At 41.3% G+C, this 24,219-nt stretch overlaps 1 protein-coding gene across 4 annotated transcripts in view; it reads right to left on the reverse strand.

Annotated features, from left to right (window-relative positions):
- arfgef1 (ADP-ribosylation factor guanine nucleotide-exchange factor 1 (brefeldin A-inhibited)) overlaps positions 1–23,685 on the reverse strand; it is a 46,561-nt gene extending 22,876 nt beyond the window's left edge. For 2 of the 4 annotated variants that reach the window (XM_020087605.2, XM_069513019.1), the window contains exons 1-7: positions 23,277–23,685; positions 7,816–7,846; positions 4,798–4,954; positions 4,460–4,606; positions 3,331–3,510; positions 2,843–2,896; positions 400–748 (exon numbers count right to left, since the gene is read on the reverse strand). In XM_020087605.2, the coding sequence (XP_019943164.1) occupies positions 400–748; positions 2,843–2,896; positions 3,331–3,510; positions 4,460–4,606; positions 4,798–4,954; positions 7,816–7,846; positions 23,277–23,400 (1,042 nt within the window). In that variant the 5' untranslated portion in view covers positions 23,401–23,685. The remainder of the gene's footprint in view (positions 1–399; positions 749–2,842; positions 2,897–3,330; positions 3,511–4,459; positions 4,607–4,797; positions 4,955–7,815; positions 7,847–23,276) is intronic. The other 2 variants (XM_020087604.2, XM_069513020.1) reach the window with 1 other exon arrangement.
- Between the last annotated feature and the right edge of the window lie 534 nt (positions 23,686–24,219).

The following is a 24,219-nucleotide window of genomic DNA, read 5'->3' on the forward strand; positions in this document are numbered from 1 at the left end:
AGTGATGAATGTGCTATCAAATCATTCACAATAGTAAATGCCGGATCTGGCAGCTATATTTTCTCTGAATGAAACTGAACAAAATGGGAGAGTGAAGCTTTTAATATGCATATTCAGGCTGATCACTATGACTCTCGATGTTTCTAGAGACAAATACACACAGCACAAATATGCAATAGTTTAAACAAATGATCTTAAATATCTCTGGCTTTTTATAAGAGTGTTTGGGCCCTGAATGAATTGAAAATCAAAGTAAAGACTGTCATCAGCATGGGCACGTGTTCGGCAAAATGATGGACAATATTTCTACCAATGAAATAAATCCCTTGTGTATCTTTTTAAAATTGAAGAGAATTGAACAAAAAGAAGGGTACAATAAGTGTCTGTACACATCCTTACTCTGTGCTGCTGCAGTAGCTTGGTCGGCCTCAGTCTGTTCATTTTCAGCCACACAGAAATCAGAACCGTTCTCTGGATCTGGGTTCTCATACACAGGCCCCTGCTCCTCCTGCTCCCCAGACCCCGACCTGCTGCTGCCCTCTGCGGCTGGTGTCGATGGGGTGGACGGGGTGGATGGGATGTTGATGCTGGGAGGCGGAGGGGTGACAGGTCCGTTGGCCTCCTGGCTCGAACCCTTGCCTGGTGGGTGGGTGAGAGACTGCAGCTGAGGGGAGTCTGGCTCAGTGTGCTGGGTGACTGGGGAGTGCTGCCGGTGTCGTTCTCTCTCCAGCTGCTTCGCTTCCTGCAGCTGTGGGAGGGGGGGGTTGGGGACACATACAAGCAAACACACACACACACACAAACACACACACAGACAGAAAAATAAAAACAAAACACACAGACGGTACACACAAAGAACACACAAAAAAGCAACCATAGAGAACAGGCACATAGAACACACACAAACGCACACAGAGAAAAAGACAGGTTAACACAAAATAAACAAACTCATAACTGCAATTACAAGTTTGAACAACCTGTCTAGATTCCCTGAGGGCTCAGTGAGCCCACAGCAGAGCTACAACACTTCCAGATGTCAAAGCAGAGAGGAAAACACAGCTAAGGGACCATTTGTCATCATTTTTATAACATCAGGAGAGTCGGATGGGTGTCCTTATGGGAATGTGTATGAATCTGCACTCAGTGAGAAGTAGGCCATGCTACAACTACAGCAATAAGACAAACTTTGTGGAGTAAATTCATGCTGGCTGGTGTGGACCTGGTCTATTTTAGCAGAAGGTATTTCAGGTGGAAATATGGCTCATACAGCCGTGACCTGGCTGATGTGGCATGACTAACACGTTTTACCACTGCCTCTTATTATAGGGAGAGCTGGAAAGTGTTGCATTGCTTTAGCTTGGTAGCTCATGAGCAAAAAGTGGGTCACAAGACACTTGCACATGGTTGTGACCTCCCATTATGTGTTGTTAGTAATAGTGTAATTTAAGATAATAGATTGCATCATCGCCAAGGTTAACTTTGGCTTCGAGAAGAATAAAACTACTCTCTTATAGATGCTTATATGTTCAGTTGCACATTCAGACACCAAAACAAACATGTTTCAAAGAAAGAGAGCAAACACATTTACAAGCAGTGGAGATTCTCTCAGCCAATATGGTGCATTTTCAATCCAAGTGCATTTGTTGTCTGTAAAAATACAGACTCGAGTGACTCGAAGAAGAAAAGCACAGCAACTTAAGAGATGTGGGGTGCGGTAAGAAATATAAAGTGGAACACATTGACAAAAACAATGGTAAAAGATGGTGATCCTTCTCCAGTATCAAGAGCAGACTAGCTTTAAATTAATGACTCTACAGAATTAATCTGTCGAATGCAGGAGATCTGATGGCCAATGTGAATGTGTTTTAACCTTCCTTTCTAGCAACAAGGGACCATCAAACAATCTGTTTTATTAGCCAAACCACGAATAGCCTTTCACATCTACTTCATACACAAACTCATTTTATTAAAGCCATTACGTTTTGTTTTTAAAACCACAACTCCAATGAGAAGCCATTCACTTCTAATTAAATGGTGCCATTGTTGTCATATTTAAATGCAAGTGATTAATTGAATGACAAAGCACTCTGAAACAACAATTAGTATTGACTATGAGCAGCCGTAACAAGGCCAGACAAACGCACCTTGACTGGAGGGGACGGGCGAGGCAGCGCAAACAAACTAAGCTCATTATTTAAATGCCACCTCAGTCGGATAGTGAAGGCTGTGAGACAAAGGCTATGTGTGCCTGTGTGTGTGAGTGTGTGTGATCATACCACGCTGAGATGCAGTCAGGAGGATACATTTACACACAAACACAGAAAGTGGATCTCCTCCGTGCAGTAGCACAACACAGGCAGTGACAACACAACAATAGGCCTCTGCCTCAAAAGTCTGCCTTGTCTCTCCATTTCTAGCCTTGACTGCTTCTTTATATTTCTCCGTCTGTGTCTGACGCCAGTCGCTCATTGTTCTATAAGAACTGAATAAATGCCTTTGGAGAAACAAAGCCTAACAAAACACTCATTGTAAAGACAGGTGTAGCTGACCTATGATGAAAAACTGACGACACCCAGGTGTAACCATAAACTAAAAATGTAAAATGTATATTGGGTGCAGGAGATCATTTGAAGGCAAGTCAACAAGTCAACAAAAGCCACGGCAAGCATATGGTGGAAGAGATACACAGCAAACCTGCTCCTGTGCAGTGTCGGAGCAAAGGAAGGAAACAGATGAGTGCATGAATGAATGAGGAAAAAAGCTAAGATGCGCAAACACAGATGCACAGAGAAGAGTTCGAGAGTTCTGATCAGGCAAGTCATGGCAGTCCTGCTCGCTTTACCTGGCGGTCACGCTTTCTGGAGGCCAGAGACCAAGATAGCTTGTGATTTGTAAGCTATGTGTCCAAAAGGAAGGGAGGGAGGCAGGTGAGGGGGGGAAAGTGTCATTCAAAAAGAAAAAGATGACATTAGAGCAAGCTTTTTTTTGAAGGCAACACCTAATATGTCCGCCTGCACAAACAGTAGACTCTAATTAAATTAGGAATATGTGATTTGAGTAACCTTATCAAGCAGAAAGCTTCTGCAGAAAACACTTGTCTTTCAATATATTGCAATCCAATCTGAATCCACGTCAAAATTGTTGGTAATTAGTTGCATCAATTTAAAACAGCAACATCAATTTTTTAGATGTAAGATTTGCAGTTTGATTGAAATCACTAAACCGGCTTTATACTGCTTTTGTCAGTGTAAAACGTCACTCTCTCTCTGACGTGTGTATTTCTATGTATTCTGTTTTATAAGGGAATATCTTTGTGAGGATCGGACATACTGCTTGATTCTCCATCCGTGCAAAGATGACGTTGAGCATCTGTGTGAGCGTGGCCTTCGCCGTGGTCTGGTTGATGAGGTTCTTGCTGGCCAGGTAGATGTTGTAACATGTGCGGACGGCCTGCAGGACGGTGCCCTCGTGGATTTCTATGTGCTGAGAGGTTACCGCTGTCAGCAGAGCCTGGAAGAAAGTGAAAGGTGGGACCAGAATAAATATCACATGTTAAGTCTGTTACACAAACCAGTTCATTATATAGGAAATACACATCTATTTTCAACTGTTACATCTGAGCCAAGAGGATAAAAATCTAAAAACATTTACTTCATAAATATTCCAGAAATTTGATATGATTGTGTCACGTTTAAAAAGCATCTTGATTGGTTTGCACAGTGTCAGTATTTCTTCAGCTCAGGATCAGGTAATATTTATAAAAATCCGACATGATCTGATACACAATAAATTACACGAGACAAGAGATGCTATCATATTTTTAGTGAGCATATTTTTTGAGATATTTTTCTGTAAGGACATTTCCCCACAGTGTAACTCATTCATCTTAACCGATAACAGGATAAAAATCTAACAAAACAGATTTAGTATGTGATCAAAATATGAACTTGGAAATACAGCAGTGTTACAATTCACGCCGCAATGATGATGAAACTGGTGGAAAAATACTTCATGGTTCTAAGAGGCTTTTACAGCCTATGGGGCTTTTGAAGCTTCCGCCCAATCATGCCTACGGTCAGCAGACAAGCTCTGAGGATAAACAGCCACTCAAGACTAAGATACAATCTAAAATCTATCATTCAGGCAGTCATTGAACAATGAGAATGCTTTTTTTTCTTGGGGACACAAAAATATAATTACAATGATATTTATATGTATGATTAAACAGTGCACATTAGTCAGTGACTTTTATAAAGGTCACAAATACTATAAATACAGCTTACAATCTTCATACAATAATAAATACATTTTGTACTTTGGTGCGGACAATGAACAAAATAGCCACATGAGAATAACAATCTTGACTTAACACTTAATCATTTAGTTGGGGAAATAACTGTTGATGAAGCATCTGTGTTATATGACTACGATGAAGCAGAAGATGCAGGGGGTACCACACCTTAATAATCTGTAGCTGAACACCCTCATCCGTCTGCGGCCCTTGGAAACAAGCGCAGATAGTCTCGATGATCCTGTCGATGAGCTTCTTGCCTGGGGTCGTGTTGTCCGGGGCGCTGCCGGTCAAGTGGCCGTAAGCTATCAGCTTCTAAAGTCCGATATACGTTTAAAACACACAGGCACACAGACAGAAACACATTATTTACACAAAATGATTTTCATTTAATTTTGGGAAAGATCTTCAAATGTATTGCAAATGAAGGACCCAGGATTCAGTGGACACAGAAACAGTCGTGCAAACATTTGGGGGTCTGCAGGCCAACTTGTCCTGCCACTGACCTGTAAACAGTCGAGCGAGGTGATGACGATGCGGGGACATTTGGACTGACATGCCAGCTCAAACGGCAAGAAGTACTTGTCGGCTTCAATGAAGTTGGTCTTTGATTTGATTGGCGGTAAAGTGCTGGAACCAGATTTGCCGTCTCCGCTGGGTGAACTAGGGAAGAACAGTACAAGAAGAAGGGGGAAAAAAAGAGAGAGATAAGAGACTGTGAGACAAACGCTGGGATCACACGGTCCAGTCTGTCAACTGAAGTCACGGGAGAAGAAGCAGCGTTCAAAAATTGTCCTGACACAGTCACACTCCCCCCCCGACGTCCAGGCACGGTTAACAGTGCATGAAAAAGTTACCTCTATGAATCCGCAGCTCAAACAGGATTTTAAACCTTATAACGTCTTGCCCTACATCCTGTTTATCAAGGAAAATGCAGAGTTACAAAACCTTTATCACAGTCAACTGAATTTAATAAAGTGGCTGACTGCTTAATATGGTGCCTGATCTCTCAGGGAGGGGTGGGCCCAGGCTCAGACTTCGCCACGTGTTCACGCTGACAAAGCATTTTCTGTCCTGGGACGAGCAGCTAAATCTTAAATCAAATGATACGGCTGTTTTCAGTTTTTTTTTAAAGCACAGAAAGAGAAATAAAATATGGACCATTGCTTTCATGTGTCTATCCCTGAGCACCACCACCACACCCAGACAGCACTCGCTGGAATAAAAAGAGGAGCAGGGAGGGGAGGGAGAAGGGAGGGAGGCAGATAAGAGAGGGAAGGGTTGCACTGTTTATGCCTTGGCAATGAAAAGGATGACTTCAGCTCTTTTTAGAGGGCCGACCTCACAGAGAATAGCAGGTCACGATCATAGAGACAAACAGAAGAAGAGAAGAGAGATGAAGTGGCTCGTAAAAGGAAGGGAGGGGTGGAGTATAAAGAGATGAATTAAAGAGGATTCAACAGACGGAACAAGAAATAATCGAGACGAATAGAAGAATGGGAGGATGGCTGAAGAGCATAGTGAGGAAGGGGGAACAAAAAACAAGAGGCGTCTGAAAACAAAAGACGAAACAGGTATGAATTAAAAAGGAATTAGAGAGAGAAGAAGAGATGAGATACAAACACAGCGCATAAACATAGTGATTCAGAAAAAAACCTTGAACCTGTTTAACAGCACGCTCGCCATTTTCAAAACCATTTTCGACTTCAAAGTGGAGCTGTGATTACACAGAGAGCATCCATCTGACCCAGTCTGCATCTCTGTGTTATTGTGGAGTGCGTCTGCAGGGAGCTCATCTCTCGCTTGTCCCTGGACTCTCTGCTTAACGTCAGCTGATCTGCTCTCTGCTTCATAATCAACCCAGTGTCAGACTTAGACTGCTTATTAAACATAATGTGGACATTAACTCGGTTTTAGTCAGACAACACAGAAGGTCTGTGTCCTTGACTCGCTGCTGCAGCATGTAAAGTACGATGAGTATGAGTGCATATCTGGTATTAAGTGAAAGAAATATTGATGCATCTTATCATATCTTGAATATTGAGCTTGATGATTCATCGTTCACCATGGAAATAGCAGATGACAAAATTCTAACCTTTAACCCGTTCTGCATGTAAGGTCCATGTACTGTCTTGGTCTGAAGCTCTAGACTGCACTGTATCTCATGGTGTTCATCAGTATATTAGCAGTTTGCTTCGTTGTCATGGAAAGGAGAGTTGTTTTTTTAAATCCCCTTATTCGTTTTCTGCACAAGGTAAGATGAGAAGATCGATAACACCTGGAGTGCATAAATGAAATCAAGAAGATTTTAAAGGTGATTACTGAGCTTTAAATGTGTTTTTCTAGGTGGATGTTGGCACCTTTGGACAGAACCTGTTTTTGTGCTGAGCTAAGCTAACCGTCTGCTGGCTGTAGCTCCCTCTGTACTATTTTTGAGCCAAGATGGGGGTGGAAGCCTAAGAGTGCTCAGAATAAAGGACAGTTCCAACAGCTATAGTTCGATAACAACTAGAAAAACTTCATATGTTCCTAAAAAAGCTTACTTTTACTAGTCTTTATGGTGTTAGACTTAAGTTTACATTTTCTAAATTGAAGTGTTTTTGTTCAATTAAAAAATAACTGAACATGTTTGGGCATCATATTCACTTCATTATTTTATTTTATTAATTTCCTGATATATATCCATGATACATATCCACATTTTATATAAATACTGATCAGCTGGGCCTTTTATCTACTATACAGATTTTACAGATGTTTATAGATGTATGTTGATAGTGATATAAAATTACACATGTCTACTGTGATGGTTTTCTACAGAGAAAATATGAGACTATTGCATCTACATATGGTGTAAAATACTGGAGATGAATCCAAAAGCAGCAGCGTCAGTATGAGTTGTATGTGAACATAGTGTCTACATTGATCTATCTTTGATGTAGAACTCCTCACCTTGAGGGTAGAATTTGGATGGAGTTGGTTACTGGTAACGCTAATTTGGATAAAATGGAAATGCAAAGGAGAAACAGTGGGCGGTAAAAATGGGGGAGGGAATCTTAGAGAGAAGGAACAGTGAGGGATAAAAATGTTAAAAGGAAATGAGGAAGAAAGGTTAGGGAAAAGGAGAGGTGACGCTCATGCCATGTTTCATTCCAAAGCCGACATGGTCACATGCCAACCACCGTTTGGCCAGAGATTACAGCAAACACACAGGCACACAAAAACAAGTTCAGAATCTGGCCAGGGCGGCTGAAGAAAGCCATTAATGAGAAGACAAGGGGTTGTTTGGAACAGACCAGGCAGAGAGACACAAACAACAACACACTAGAGGTTTGAATGTGCACTCTAACACAAACACACACACACACACACACTGTCCTAATCCCCTTTACTAGTCTGACCAAAGGAGAAAGTAAAAGAGAGGTTTGCAGTTGTACTATGAATTTTTACCTGAATGTGCAGAAACAGAGACAACACCCATGGAATTACCCTTATCATGTTTAAATAATTGATCAGCTGCTTACCTTAATTTCTCGGACTCCTCTTTGATTTCCTCTGAAACAGAAAGAGAAAGAGAAGACATGTTAAATTAGTCAAGTATGAAGTGTGGGGGAATGTAAATCCTGCAGTATTTTACTCAGCTAATGACTCCATGGGGAGCGGAGCACATATCAGGCCTGCCAGCACACAGCATTGGATTTATTTATGAGGGGCGGTTATGAGGGGATCTTTTTTTTTTAAACTCCAGAACGCACAACTTCTGTGTTGTGTTTATACATGTCAGGAAGAAGAAGCCGAAGTTGTGTGTGTATGCAGCCCCCAATGTCCCTCCCTGTGGATTTGACCATATATAGTACTGTGCTAACATTTACACTTCATGTAACCACACATGACCGTTCTGCATTTTTTTTTTTCCTGAATGTCCTTGTGTTGTCATAGTGATGGTTTTGTTTATGTCTCCAAAAATGCGACCATTATTAACTCGATACAGCGTCTGTGAGACAGGCCAGCATTTGTGTTTATTTCACAGATCTCCTGGCATGAAAGCAGTTGTATGAACTTGCTGAGTGCTGGCACAGAAAAGCAGAAAGAAAAAACAGAGAGAGAGAGAGAGAGGAAGAGAGAGAGAGAGAGGGAGAGAGAGACCCACAGAAGGAGGGATGCGGGGGAAATAGAGACGGAAATAGAGCGGCGGACGAGAGGCCAATTGGTACTAGACATTAAAAGGGAGCCTTCAGCGAGGAAGCTTTTCCAAACACAGTGGCATTCGGCAGAGTCCTCACAGAATTGCACCGGCCTGCGATGGTTGGGAAGAACCTAACTAATGCAATGACATCTCAATTATTTCATTGCTTGAAGGCGAACAGTCCTTTCAAAGAAATCCTCTTGTCTAGCATATTTAGCACTTAACACTGCGTGGAATTAAATTAAGGCTGGTTTTAACCATGTTTTAGTGAATGACAGATGACGGCGTGAAGGAAACCGTCATGAGTATAAGAAGCGATCTGTCACACATCCGTTAAATAAATTCAGTCACAATTGACCAACAGGTATTAGATATATAACAACATGAAACAACTAATTAAGAAGCTGCACCCAGCACATTGACATATTCACTAGATCCTTATTTCTGTTTGGATCTCCACTAAGCTTCACACACTTTACACACACTGTCCCCCCCCCAAAAAACACTTTATCTCCCTGTGATCCAGATTCACAGCAAAACTTAATGGATTCCATCCTGACCCATAATGCATCACTCAACCAAGATCCATGGTAATCAAATGAACCAATAAACACACAGACAGGTGAAAACGTGACCTCCTTGGTGGAGGTAATGATTAATTCAGAACTGATTCTCATGAAAATCATTCATTCATATAATCCTTTTGCTCTGTGCTTGTGCCTTGTAGTTTTCCCTCAAACTTTCAGATTATTAAAAGCCAATCAGCTCCTGTTTTTATAATAATCAATATAGTCCAATCTTTTAAAGTCTGTTGAGGTGCAACATAAAAACACAATATCCGTGAGCTGTAACCAAAAGAAGTTCGGTGTAATATCACGCTGCAGTGCATGTTACTGCTGTAGAAGGGGACGGTGAAAGTAACTATGAGGTAAATAGTTTTGTGTGTCAGGAGTTAATGTGAGGAATTATCAAGCTAGGATTTGAATAGTGAAGCTGTAGCACTGGTGAGCAGTAGTGATGTGGATGATGAGAAAGAGTAGCTGTATATATAAGTATTGGGTTCTCCTGAGACTGAACTGAAACTGAAACGAGCCACAGATTAAAGCTGCCGATTCGCGACTGATCTGTCAGCTGCCGGTTTCAAAACACACACACACACACAAACACAGATGGTGCAGACAGATGCCAGAAAGCAGGCGCAGAGAGCTGAGTGGAGCTTAGAAACACACACACACACAAACCTTTACTATTATTTATTAATATGCATCTCATTTTCACCAACTCAGATATGATATCTTCATATCTTCATCAAAAATGGCCGATCACAGTGTGTCAAGTGTCAAAAAATAACTGCCATGTGGAGTGATTTACAATCCAGATAATGATATGGTCACAAAATGTCTTATATTAAAAAGAGTACATAAAAAGAATGTCTTTCGACCCTATAAATGTGATTGAAAGCTGTGAACATAGTCTCAGAGTATAGCCTTGTGCTATGCAAGTCAGTTACAGTACAACAGGTTGAATGCACACAGGTCACCTCCAGATTTGTATTTAGCTGCCATATGGCAACAAAATAATTTTAACATTTTACAAAAACTTCAGCACATCTAAACTGCTTCTGAAAATGAAACGTTCATTTACCCTAGAGAGATTTTTCTAGAAATTATTTTGTGTAATTATTCATCAGGTTTTTTTGCGGGGGCCCTCAGGTCTTGATGTCTCCAGTTTCACAAAATGAGATGCAAACAAGATGTTCTGGTCATGTGCTCACATGTGTATTTGATCTATTAAAGTAAAAGACGTTCTTTTCAAAACCAAACATGGATTCTTTATAACTGCCTTTCAGTAAAACTAAGATAAAGTAGCTGTTGACATAGAGCAACACCACACAATAGATGGTTAAATAAAACACTATAAGGAATAAAAACAGTCAATAAGTTTGTTAAACATACTGTATTCTACTTCCTGTATATGTTACCATGAACCAGGAAATGGCAGCCTTTTGTCACTTATTAACCAAGTCCCTCCACCTCCTCTCTCTGCAGCAGTCATACTAAACACTGCTGACCTTGAAGTTGCCGTGTTCTGTGTCCTGATTTGTCCCAGGGCCTGGGTTTGATCAAAGAAGAGAACAACAACAGGAGCAGCAGCAGCAGCAATGTCAGCGTTAGCTCGGTGGAGGGGGTGAAGCCTCCTCCACACAGGACGACAGTGATGCAGATGAATCCAAATGGCTCACCATTTTTCAATCTAACGAGTCCACATGAAACAAAGACCAGGGGCCCTACTGAAGGGTTTTGGTGAATCAACTAGTAGCAGTTTGAAATTGTGAAACTGTGAAATTGTGAAAATATGAAGGGCATTCATTTTATCTACACAAAACATTTTAGGAGCATATTTTCAAATAAGCTTAAATACTTTTTGGAAAATACCACTGCCAAATTAAAGTTGATCATATAAAGCCCATTTTCCACTAGTCATTAAAACCCACTAATTTCTGGCTTTTGTCTATAATTTCATCTTCTTCATATCCTGCAAGATGCAACGATGGCAAGACAGCACATTCATGACGTGAAACATGACTCAACAGGAGATAAAATAAAACAGAAAAACTGTATATATCCATTACTTGCATTTCAATGGGAATAAATTATATATAGATATATATTTTTTATATATTCAACAAAACTTGGATTGAATTACAAGATTGATTTTGCTATACATTATTGCTGAGTTGGTGCTTCAGCAGAGGAGAGCAGGATTACAGCTGCATTTACGGCCCTTCAGGATGCTGCTCTTAAAAAAATAATAAAAGTAGGGAGGCTGAAACACTCTAATGCTGCCTTCACTAAACACCAGTGAGGAAGTGGCACAAATAACACACCTATTTCCCTGACCAGATACATTAGAAGGAGCCATCCTGCTCTTGTGTGAGCTGTAGCCCAGACCAGACTTCAACACAAAGCCTCTGAGAGCAACAGAATGTCTGAGAGCAGCCTGCTAAGCCCTGAATCTCAAACAGTTTTCCTCATCCACGAGTTACTTTTTCCTCTTACCCTAACTCTGACCCAGATCCTGACAGTAGATGACAGTAAGACGTTAATGAGCATTAATGTCAGGGTGCCAAATCCTCATTGGAGACAGTCATTTCAGGCCTACATTTGGGTCTAACACATGAGGAAATTTCCCATTTCTCTGGTGTATCACTGTATAGAACAACTTCTGCAGATGAGCTCTGAGTACTTGGATTGAACTGCAGTGTCCACAAAGACCAGCTAACCCCTCTAGTCCTGACCAGAGTCAGTCCAGATACTTAAACTGTGAGCTTTTTACTCTGGTTTCAGTTTGTATGGAATCCCATACACCCAGGGGTTGTCATCTATCCAAGGGCCCCCTAAAGCTGCCTCTAAGCTGTGGAGAGGGTCAGTCGCAAACTGGCTAATCATTTCTGCACTCAGCTCTGGAGTGAGTGCGGTCTCTGAGCCTGGATAAAGGCGAGGAAGGGGAGGGGGAGATTTCTGTGAGCTAGCAAGAACACAAAATGGACATGCATGAATATTGCCAGTTGCATACTCACTTTCCAGTCAGGTACTTCCCCCTCGGCAAATGATACTGCAGCCCTACAATATTAACAATCTTCTCTACATAGGGAAATAACAAACTGTAATTTAGAAAAGCCCTACAACCACAGCTACAGTCTAAATAACATGACAACCATGTAAGTCCCTGCAAACCATGAAACAAATCCTCCATAGAGTCGTATTTATTATTGCATCTATCAATGTCAAGTGAAGACAACTCTGCACAAACATTCATGTCCAGCGGCCTTAGCTGCAGACTTATTAATGTTAACATAATAGCCTTGGTGCCTCAGTGTAGCAAAGGCTGATATAGGACACCAACAGCACAAGACCGCGTGTGAAAAATACATGAGATGATGACGACATCACTAGCATGAGCACCTCAGCCTGAAGTGGGGTCAATCTAAACAACCAAATGAGCCCAACTTGTAAAGGTACACGTGTGTGTCAAACTGAACGCTATGCAAATTCTACTGAAACTCCTAGGAGATTTAAAGCTATTATTCTGAGATGAAGGCATCGCAACTTCACAGCTTCAGATGACAGGGCCTGACTGTGCTGGTGGGATAAACAGCCTGATCTAGACAAAGAGACAGCCACATCACGCTCACAATCAGTGAACTTGACAACGAGCAGAGACAGGTTCCGGCGCTGCTTCATATAAAACCTGTGTCACGGGCTTATCAGTGATCCCTTCAATCACACTTACACTGAGCTACAGGAAATCTGATCATGGCTTAAACATCAGCCATACAATGGCGTAGTCAGCCTGTTAGCATGCAAATATGCAGCTGTACAAGACTGACGCTGATGAATCAGGGAGGGGCATATTTAGGAACCCTGATCCAAAGGAATAAGGATTGATCAAGTTTGAAGCAGCATTACTTTAAAGTCTGTGAATCATCACGTGCACACACGTACATGCATGCACACACACTCTGTTCTAATCCCTTTTACTAGTCTGACCACATGAGAGCAGCTACTACCAAAATCCCTTAAGAATTGCAGTTTACACTCTAATGGCACAAACATGCGTGTGTATCTGGATGAATGTAAATAGACTTGCTAAAAGATATGCATGCATATTCATTAAAGTTTTGCAGAATAAATAAACACTATTGAGACTTAGACTTTACTGTGTGAGTTCAGCTACAACACATGATGATTCATTTTAGAAATTACAACATCCATTAACACCTACAGGCAGAGAGGCACGTTCCCTTTCAGAATAACTCAGATCAACATGACTCCCCGTCTCTCACTGCTTGCAGGTTTAACTGGTGCCTGCGTCTTCCTCCTGGATGCCACCATGCCCAAATGACGTGACAAAGCATTCCTCAACCAGCAGCTGCATATAGCACCCTAATGGAAGTGTGTGCCACAGGGACCTCAGCTAGCCAGAACACTGGAACCGCAGGCCCTCTCTCCTCCCTGGGCGTGTCTGGGTTCATGTAAATGTGTGTCACACAGCAGTGGATTAAGCAAATGTAATGTGCAGGGCTACATTTAAAATCTAGAAAAATATTTAATTTGGTGAGATACACTTTACAGCCTGATGCCCTTAAGAAAATGTAGGCTGCATCACAGATCTCTTTATTCTTTTATAAGTAACAATTCATTAAAATGTCAATAATTAACTATTTATTTTGTTGCCTTTTGTACTTACACTATCTAAAATGTTTCCAGCAATTTTCAAACCCATATATCTGCTTTATCCATGGCTTTGCCAGTCTGTGCTTTAAACTCCGGGATAAACAATGTATGATGGTAAGGGAAAAACACACTAGCCAATTAGACAGTCTGCTGGGGATTATATGGGCATTATAGAACCTTTAACACCTGTTGTGTCTAATGTGGTTTTCAACCAGCAGCAAGTGCATCTGAAAACATGTGAAACATGTTGCTGAAATAGAGGCACTGTAACTATATATTAACCCAAGGAGACTCTGCTATCTCCTTATCAATTTAAAAGTTACCAAAAAGAGTTGTTGCTTAAAGTGAAACAAAGAGCTGCCCTGAATCTGATCCACTGACTCCAGAAGGCTCTTATGATTCGTAAAAACTACAACCATGTGTGCTGCAGGTAGAGCCATGTTTTGACAAGCCTAGGAAGCTGCACCCACCTAGACCAAATATTCTCGCTGACTAAAGCCATTGGATCAACACTAATTCAATAAGGAGACATTCTGCCAACAAGATGTTCACACATTGAATCACAATAAAACGCGTGCACACACACGCTTCGTTTCTCACACATGCACACACACCCAAATTCTCTTGAGAGCTCTAACATTTCATCAATTAAGACACAGCAGTGCTTGCACATGGCTGCTCTGCCGGGGAGAGGGAGAGCGATAAACACACGGCTCTCTGGAGACAGTGCGTCACAAGACTTGCAACAAGACGACAGCAGCGCTGGGAAGTGACAGCGAGTTCAGACAAAGAGTGAGGAGGGAAAAGGGAGAAAGTGAGAAAAAGCAGGGACAAAGACGATGAGGCTGGATTCCATAACAAATCAACATGTCTCTCAACCAGCGCCAGGGTTTGTGTCCATGTTCTGTATGAGTTGGTGTGTTCATCTTGCACACTGACAGAATACTGCAAGGTGAGATTCTAACATGTAATGGGACATGTTTGGTTTTTAATATTATATTAATATTAAAGCCGTGCAGCACAGAAGATGGATGAATGGAAGGAGAGAGGAAACGAAGGGTTTAGATATTTCAATGCATCTTCAATCTTATATAACAGTCCTTTCTATTGTGTTTGCAGCAATCTCTACAAACACAAACACACACACAAAAGGTTAGAGGTCAGTCTCTGACTCAGTCATCTGAGTCATCACCTGAGCAAGGAACTGGAGACTGAGAGAAAGGGTAACCCCCCCATCCTGCTGTGCCATTTCCATTTCTAAGAGCCTCTAGAGCCCATCTGCATCTGGCATTAAACCCGGATGGCACGAAGCAATCTGAACGCAGCAATCAGCTAAAATTCAACCCAGTGCCAGATCGTTTCTGATTCCAGTGACTTGTGGGTCTCCAGATATGGACCACTGACAGCATGACTTTACCAGGATGAGAGAAATAAACTGAGGACACACAAGAAAGAGCCTCATGACTCAGATTGACATAAATGTTGCCTTTGCGAGGGCCTAAGATTGATCTCCTTATAGAGTCAAGCATTTACTAAACATTATGTCAACAACAGGCATAATAATAAAATCATTGTAGCTTCTTGCTGCTAAAAGTGGCTAATCTAAGGATGAATCAGTGTGCAGGTGTCCTCCTCCACCTCCTACCAAACACAGGGGCCGGGGCCTCCACCAGAGAGAGCCTGAGAAAAATCGGACCCATGACATTTCCATTGTGCAGGCTGAAAGGAAAGGTTGCACAGCAGTAATTACATTTGGAGGGGAAGAAGGAAACACTGTCAGAGGTTGTCTGGGCTACCTAATCGTGTGTGCGTTCATGTGTGTGCGCATGCCTGTATGTGTACGTTACATTTGTGTGTGTGTGTGTGTGTGTGTGTGTGTGTGTTCACCCAGCCCCCTCACTCACACTTGCATAAGCCTAATAATCACTGGGCTGACTCCCATGGCTGAATCAAGGCTCCCATTTTCTAAGCGAAAAGTCACAAAGTGTATGGCCTCCCCTAGGCCTTGATCACCGTTGGCTTTGTTATCAAAATGAATTCATGTTAAATAATTCCACTCTGGATACATGATTTAGCACTTCTCCACTCCGACACTATTGTACCTTCAGACCTCTGAAATTGGGTTATTATCACTGTGTAGCAACCTGCTGCACAAGCTGGAGATGAATAACAAATCAATGGAGGAGAAATATGTGTACTGAGAACTGCATCCTCCTAAATTCATTCACAGTGACCTTTCTCATCATACCTGCTGACTGTTGGTCCCTGCATGTTTAGCGGGAAGCCACGACGAAGTAAAAGCTCCATGTGAGGCTCTGTCACGTTTTCACAACCATCTCACTTCTTCACATCTCTGTCATACAAACTAAAATTTCATTTCTCTTTAGTTGTGCACGATACAATCAAGATCCATGGATTATTTCCTGAGAAAATGGTGATAAAATAAATTCCTGGATGCCCCTGATCTGCAACAAATTGTAATGTGTTCTTCCCTGACCCACACCGCATCCTTTCACTAAGTTTTATTGTTTTTGCGTGATCTTGCTTCAAAACAAACTAACAAACAAACTGACGGGGGGAAATCGTAACCTCCTCGGCAAAGGTAAATACAAAGATCCATGTTTTAAAAGCAGGATCAAATCTATTTTGGACACATTTGTGAAACAGATTCTGTGTTTCAAGCCTCCGGCGGTGCATTTCCCTTCATAGTGACATGGGAGAGCTGGTGAACTGGAGCACATCATCGCCCTGTAGAGCCAACAAACATAGACATTTTTGTACTATTCGCAATTTATGACCTGACATTTGGAAGAACCTGCTTTTAAATGTGTATGCAGAATGTGGAAGCTACAAAGCTAAAGTGGAGGCCATGTTTGCTAACTAATCTACAAGAAGTGAGATTGTAAGACAACATGTTTAAATAATGAATTAAATAGTATTAGTTCAAGAGCAGCTGAGTCATCTGCAGCACAACCGTGTTATCACACAATATAGACAGAATGGAGGGGGGGGTCGAGGGCAATAACAAGGATGTCAAAACAGAGCTGCAGGCTGTTTTTCTACCTCAACACACTGTTAGCTACCCTGTAATGTGATCTATGATATGAAATAATGTATTGAAATGTGATATACAGAGTTGTGGAATAGTATAAGGACTGAAACAGGATATTTTGGAAATAAGCAACAGCTTACGACAACATCATAGCCACTGGATAAAGGTATTATAATGGCTTGCAAAATGTTAATTTCAGATGGACCTTAAAAATCCTAATTTCTTTTGAATGACACCTTCTCCTCACTTCCTTATTCACATTTGTGCCCTGCATCGACTCTTCCTCCCTATTTCTCCCTCAGTCTGTGATGTGTTGTCTGCTCGGTACCAAATTTCTTAAACTGAATTCAGATGATCGATCAACAGAACCCAGCCACATGATGAAATGAAATAAAAAGAAAGGTGTACAGACGGGGGGGGGGGGGGGTATCTCTTCTTTCTCTTTATCCGTTTGGGGTATAATTAATTTATCAACTGTCCCAGGACCAGAGGAGGCATCAGTGGTGCACAATCATGTATTATGTATGGAGGTATCGGTGCAACAAAAAATATAAAGACCCATAAAAAAGAAGACAATGAATTGAATACTCAGCTAGAGTTGTTATCTCACTTCATTTGTTTGTAGTTCAGCTGTGGATCAAAGTATGGATCAAGGAATTTGAACTTGACACACATGCACATATATCTGATATCAGTTTGCAGTCGCACAGTATAACAACCTTAGGGTAAATCATTTGGTTCCATTAACATTTACTGCACCGTGACAAATAAAGGCAAATAAAAATGCAGCTGCCATCTCTTCCATCATTTATGCTTTCTCATTTCCAGCAGTGCTGCCACTTTCATCAGTAGGCTACCTGGAGTTCCTCTGCTGAATGGAAATCAGAATTCATCTTGTGGACTGATACATTTCTGTCAGGAATATGAAGGATAGTGGTGAAAAAAGACAAAAAGTTGACAGGAAGACTTTCATTATTCAGTAAAAGTGCAGCAGGCGCTCATCTCCTGTACACTTCATATTTTGGAAGAGCTGTATGGATCTTTGGGGAGTCGTGGTAAAAAACCTTAATTAAAACTAGGACCATTTACAGCCTGCTGCTTATCATGGGTGAGCATGTGGTGGCTATGGCGCCGCTTATCATGGAGCAGCATGTGTTCACCGTCCTTATTGATGAGAGGTGCATTTGTCCCGTTAGTTTCTCTGCCAGGTTTGCCGACTCTAAATGAAGAGGTTGTTGATCTTGTCTGTGTAAACCGATTTTACTCAAGGTTCTTTTGACCTTGGATGAGAAAATATTTTTGCTACAGTTCTGCCACAAATGCGTGGGGGTGGAGGCATTCGTTAAACCTGTCAAACAATATGGTTTGTGTTTGTGTCTAAGTTGAGTCTAACAGTCAGGGAAAGAAATCCCACTTATGAGAATAAAACCACAGTTAACAATGAAGAATTCATTTGACATTTTGCATATTGCTGTTATGGGGTGTTAATGATTAATTAAGGGTGAGGGTTAAGAATTTAATAGATGGTGGGTGAAAATCTGCAAGTCGAGTTAAGTCTAATTTAATGAAACAACTGATTCACACGGATCTTTGAGGTTTTTTTGTAATGCTCTGAATTAAACAGGACAAATCGACTGTGACATCGTTTGCCTTTGAATGATTGAACATTTATAATGGATTTAGATGCAAGTTTAGGAGCTAGAGTACCTTCCCATATATAAAAAACATGACAACAACAACTGCTATAAACTTTAAAAGTGGAATTACACTCAGTAGAGCACATACCTCCTCCACAGTCCCCTTAAATTCAAACAAGCTGCACCAAATCTTACACACTCATTGATATCAGTTCCCTAAATATGCCAGATTTGATCAAAAATCAAGATCCATGAACTACTTCCTGGGAAAACTGGGAAAATGTTAATTAAAGTCCTGTTACAAATGTTACAAACTTCAACAAACCAACAAAAATAAAAACATTACCTCCTTGGAAAAGGTAATACTCAGACCATCAATACTGTCAATACCTCAGAGCGAGCTAACGAGACAACAGCAACATGACTTTTGCTCAAAAGAAGAAAAAACAATAATAACAATTCTGGCATTACATTCATAATTTACCCGAGTTCTAAATGCTATGATGTATCTTATAAAACCAAAATCAACTCAGACGAGTGAACTGTAGCTTACCCACCCAGTGGGACCCAGCAAAAGTAAACAAATTCCTGATGAAGAAAATGAAGCATCTAATGAGCTAAAGAGCCCTGTGGTTGTTTTCTGTGGAACACACCAGCAACGAAATGCGACTGAAGAATGGATTTTATCAGGTAGCAATGAAGATGTATACATAGATTTCTTTATATGTGATTTGAATGTAATATATTGACAATACAATAACATTTACAAATAATTAATATGTCCACATTATCCATAACTGTTCAATAGTTAATTCTCAGATCATCATAGTATGCATCTAGATTTTCAGAGCAGGGTGAAAACAATATTTCACTCTCAGTCAGTCCAGGGAGTAAAATGTCATTCTAACACAATACACTGTATATACATTACTCTCACCAAACAGGTCCCTGAGGTTCAGCTACAGCTACAGGTGTTGAACAAATGTATCGTCAGTGTTCCGTGACAACGAAAAAAAAACACAGAGTTGCTGCCTCCAATATGTAAGAAGAATATCCACCTGCAGGCAACAAAAAATGCCTTCCTTGAATTTTTGAAAGGAGGCATCAAGACTGCAGCAGCAGCAGGTTTCAAGGTTGCAGTAACCTCTGCAGCTGACCCCAGGATCATGCACCATGAGGGGAGAGATAATGAGAAACATGCTCTGCAGGAGTCTACGAGCTTGGAAGCAAGTTCTCCCTCCTCTTTAGAGCGGCAGCTTGTAAAGAGCCCCTAGATTTAACTTGTTACATTCACACTATGACTGTTTCTCAGCAGAAGCAAAACCGCATGAACTTTTCAAGTCGGAGAGGACGGGCTGGGTTTGAAAACAAGTGGACCATCCACAAAAACGGCATCTTATGAGGCTAGCACTTTGGGATCATAACAATGAATTCAAGTCTGTGGTGGACTGATAGTGCCTGTGGACCTTTGATATATCAGCCCCTTTTATACAGTCGGTAAAAGGTGGGAATGTGGCACCTTTATTCCGCCTCGTTGTTCTTCATAAAAGATGCTCGTCACACCTGAACGGGAGCATGCTATCTAAAAATCACAGACGGGGGCAGCATTATGCCAGCTTTGTATGGTTCAGTGGAAACAAGCAAAGGCAACATAAAAAGTGATCTTCCTAAAGGCAATATAACAGGCTGTCTTATAGAAAAGGGGCTATTGAGTCAACTGTCAGTCTTAGGCTTGTTCTGATCCTTGGTATCAGACAGCTCCTCTCAAAGAAGTTCACAGTGAGATCTAAAGATAATAGGATCCTGCCACCGTGACAGTTCGGAGCGTGTGAGAAACAGACTGTAAATAAAGATGGACGACGTGTGTCCACTTCCTCTTGTTGTGCAAAAGGGAAGCTAAAATATCTGATTGCTGCCATCTTGAGCTGGTGACGTCAATGGGAGTCTGCACAATAGTAATCATGGTGACATGTAGGGCAGCATTTTCAAGTTCAAATAACAAACTAAAACCAAACTTCCTGAAAAGATCAGTGTGATATTAACAACCTAAAATTACAGAACATGTCTGAGAAAAAATGTATTTGATGCATACTTTTTAGTTTGGTCCATGTCCAGTCAGTTGATGAGGGTGGACTGTCCAGCAAACCTAGCCGAGCTAGAACCTTTCACATCTTTCCTTGATGCATAATAAAGCTGCATTGATTCTCTACCAGCTCGACAACAACACAAAAACGACTTCATAAAAGTGATTGCTGTACAAGGAATAATTCAAACCTCTACAACAGGGAGACAGTGAGTGACAGCAAAAAAGAGACTCTGGTACAGGCACGCTCTCTGAGATATCTCAGAGCCCCAAGAGCTAGAGAGGATTATGTAAGTCACTCAGTATACTGGGTCAACCACTCGGTTTTGTATGCACTACTTATGTACTACTGCTGCGCTCATTGCAAAGATTCTCATTTCATATATTTGAATGTACAGCTGAGCTCTACTATGATTTTAAAATCAGCACAGACATTTAATAATAATGATGGGATATTATCTCATATAATTTGTGCACTGTAAATGGTAAAAGATGGTCAAGGTTTTAACTGGCCTGACATGAAAAGATCCACAACCACAAACTGAGTGAGCAATGTTGCTTGTTAAAAGTAAAACCTATAATAGAGATGTTCTGAGACCATTTTTCAGTTTACGATAATGATTCTGATACTGGCCGATACAGAGCATTCTTTTCGATACCAGTCCATTAAAAAAAAAGGAAGTACAGCAACATTTTACTTGCATTACTCGTGTAATATCAGCATTTTGCAGACGTTTTTGTTACCTCTAGCTAACTTTACACAACCAGAAATCACTTCCTTGCCGAATAAGTGATTCGGTTTTATCTGGGTGAAACTGATTTACTCTAAAGTAAATCTCCAATGCCTACTCCGCATTTTCTGATGCTGTATCTGAACATATTTAGAACAATAGAACAACTACCTAACGACTATATGAGACTCAGCAACCATGATGGCTTTATTGGTTTATGGGTGACTGAATAATTGATTTACAATGAACAAAGGAGTGTCAACTGATGATAGTACCTCAAGTCTAAACTTCAATTCTAAATGTTCCACTTCTCAGGTAAACAAGTCTCCACAAATCACCAGAGCATCAAATTCTGATTTGGGGTGTAATTTGCCTTCAAGTCGTTACCACACAGACCTTAACTCCTTCAATGAAGCCTCACCCATGACACTCCTGAAGTATGGAGAGGAATGTCACATCTGTGTGGGTGAGCAGACCATGCTAAACATCAGAGCAAGCCTAGACAAACATCATCGGTGTATTTAGCCTTCAAGGCCACTGCAACGGCTCGCGAAACCTGACTGTGTTTATAGAGGCAGTGAAGGGACAAGTAGGAGGTTTGACTGCTGCACAACATGGACTCACTGTTTCTCTGGCAGAGTCAGGTTACTCCCCAGCACAGAACAAAACACTACTTGTTCTAAGACAGAAAACAGGTGAAAGACCAAAGAAATATATAGAAATGCAGGAGTTTGTGTCTGAATTCACCTTCAATTCTTTATTTTTACTTATTTACAATTTTTTAACTGTAGCTCCGATCTTACGACTATCTTAATCCTATTTTAATGTTTAATTTCATTTTGTCATCACTCTTTTCTCATCTGTAATATGTGTATTCTTTTATATGTGATCTAATGCTGTGGAATCTTTCAATTGCTTTTAATTTATTTGTATAAAAGCACCTTGTAACTATATTTTGAAAGGTGTTAAATAAATAAAGTGTATTATTATTATAAAACCATTATGTGCTCTGATCCTTTGTGAATTACCGTGGTACTTTAACTATTCTATGTTTATTACCATCCACTCCTTATGACATGTTAATACACCTGCTAACTAATAGTTCCACTAAGTTACTACATGTAGTTGGAATAAAGCCGGATGTTAAATGATGTTCACTTCAAAATAAAAGCATAGTCAATGTGACAATACCTTGCTGGTCTTTGTTATGAATGACAAAAACATCCTATAAGAAAAATTAAGTATTTTTAATCTTATTTAACTATATTACACAAGTTTTTTCTCTTTAATGTGGTAGTTTAACCAAACTAAAGTATGACATGTGTTGTAGATCGAAGTTCTGAGCGGAAGCTGAGTATTATTTCCGCTTGTCTGATGTAGCATGAAGGTGCTATGGAGTACTGACAGCTGTCACCGTCTTCTCGCCTCTGTCCCGACTTCGCGTGTCGTGTCACAACACAACAGAGAAGACGAGGGTCCGGTTTATTTAACGATCACAACCGATCGACACATGCAAAACGTAATAAAACACGAACATGTCATGAAACCCTTCCTTGTTGTAGCCGCCCCACGTCTCTCTCGTACCAGGAAGAGACGCGAACATGTCACCTCTGGAGGATCGAGCCTCACGAAACACGCAGTTCGGATGAAAACGTGTCAAACTCAAGGGCTGCTTGTGTTGTGCGTGTCCGTTAGCTTGACCCAAAAGGCGGATACAACTTTTGTCCGCTGCTCGGCCCTGATCTCCACCACAGTTTCGCAGCATCGCTAACACCCACCCACCCCTCCTCCTCCTCCGGTGTTTAATACGGAGCCGTGTCCACTTTAGCCCCCGCGCCACGTCAATTAAACACGTAGATGGTTTTGCTGAATCCCAAAAAGCGAGCGGAGACAGGGAGCTAGCGGCGGCAAGCTAGCTAGCTAGCTAGCCAACGGGCTGTGTTGCCCCCAAACGCCGCGACGCTGCTCCTGCGGGATGAGAGCCCGGTGGATAACAAGTGAACCGGGTGAACGACGTGTCTCAAATGTGACGCTGAGAGGAAAAAACAACACAACTCACCCAGTGCCACCTCGCAGGCTTTGCGCAGCTGGGAGTGATGCGCCTTCTTCACCTCCTTGTCGGCCAGGATCTTCTCCAGAGCGCGTGTGAGGAACATGTTTTTCGTCTTTTTGCCCTCGAACATGTCGCACCGGAATTTGGGGCGAGGTGTGTGTCGGTGTGTGTGTGAGTGTGTGTGCGCCTGGTCCCGAGGGAGGGAGGGGGGGGGAGAGGGGGTGTGAGGAGGGGGGCTGCAGCCGGCCTCGAGCAGAGATGAGTTTCCCCCCCTCACGGACGACCACCGCCGCACGGCCCCGCACAGACAAACATCAACGCAAACACACGCACGCACAGAAGGTGGGGTAAATCCCTCAGACTGCCATTAGCGACCTGCCTCCTGCGCCATGTTGGATAGACAGAGGGGGTGGGGAGGAGGGGAGGAGGCGAGGAAGCGACGTCACGTACGTTCGAGGGACGGCCGCAGAGAGAGAGAGAGAGAGAGAGAGAGAGAGAGCATGTACTGGCTCATTGAACTCATGTAAAATAACAGATCTGAGAATAACAGGTATAAAAAGAAAAGGTATTAGAATAACAGATATAAGACTGATTCATGGTCCAGTGTGTAAGACACAGTAGAGAAGATTATAAAAAATATAAAGTTTTTCAATACATATATATATATATGTACAGTATGTACTATATATATCATTTCCATATGTTAATGTTGTAAACAAACTTTAAACATATATATATATATTTCTTACCTAAACTTACCTTCACAACACTTTAAATACAGATTTAGTTGTTGACTGGTTTTACGATAATATATGAAATATTTCCAGCAGTTTCATGAAACATGAATATTAAATATTCCGATTTAGCAAAAGTGAAAACACGCCCTCATATTTGTACCTGTTTTATATTGCAAATTACATTGAGCCTGTTTATTTAGCCCTGTCACATG

This window comes from Paralichthys olivaceus, chromosome 17, assembly GCF_024713975.1.
Source record: "Paralichthys olivaceus isolate ysfri-2021 chromosome 17, ASM2471397v2, whole genome shotgun sequence".
NCBI classification, from domain to species: domain Eukaryota; kingdom Metazoa; phylum Chordata; class Actinopteri; order Pleuronectiformes; family Paralichthyidae; genus Paralichthys; species Paralichthys olivaceus.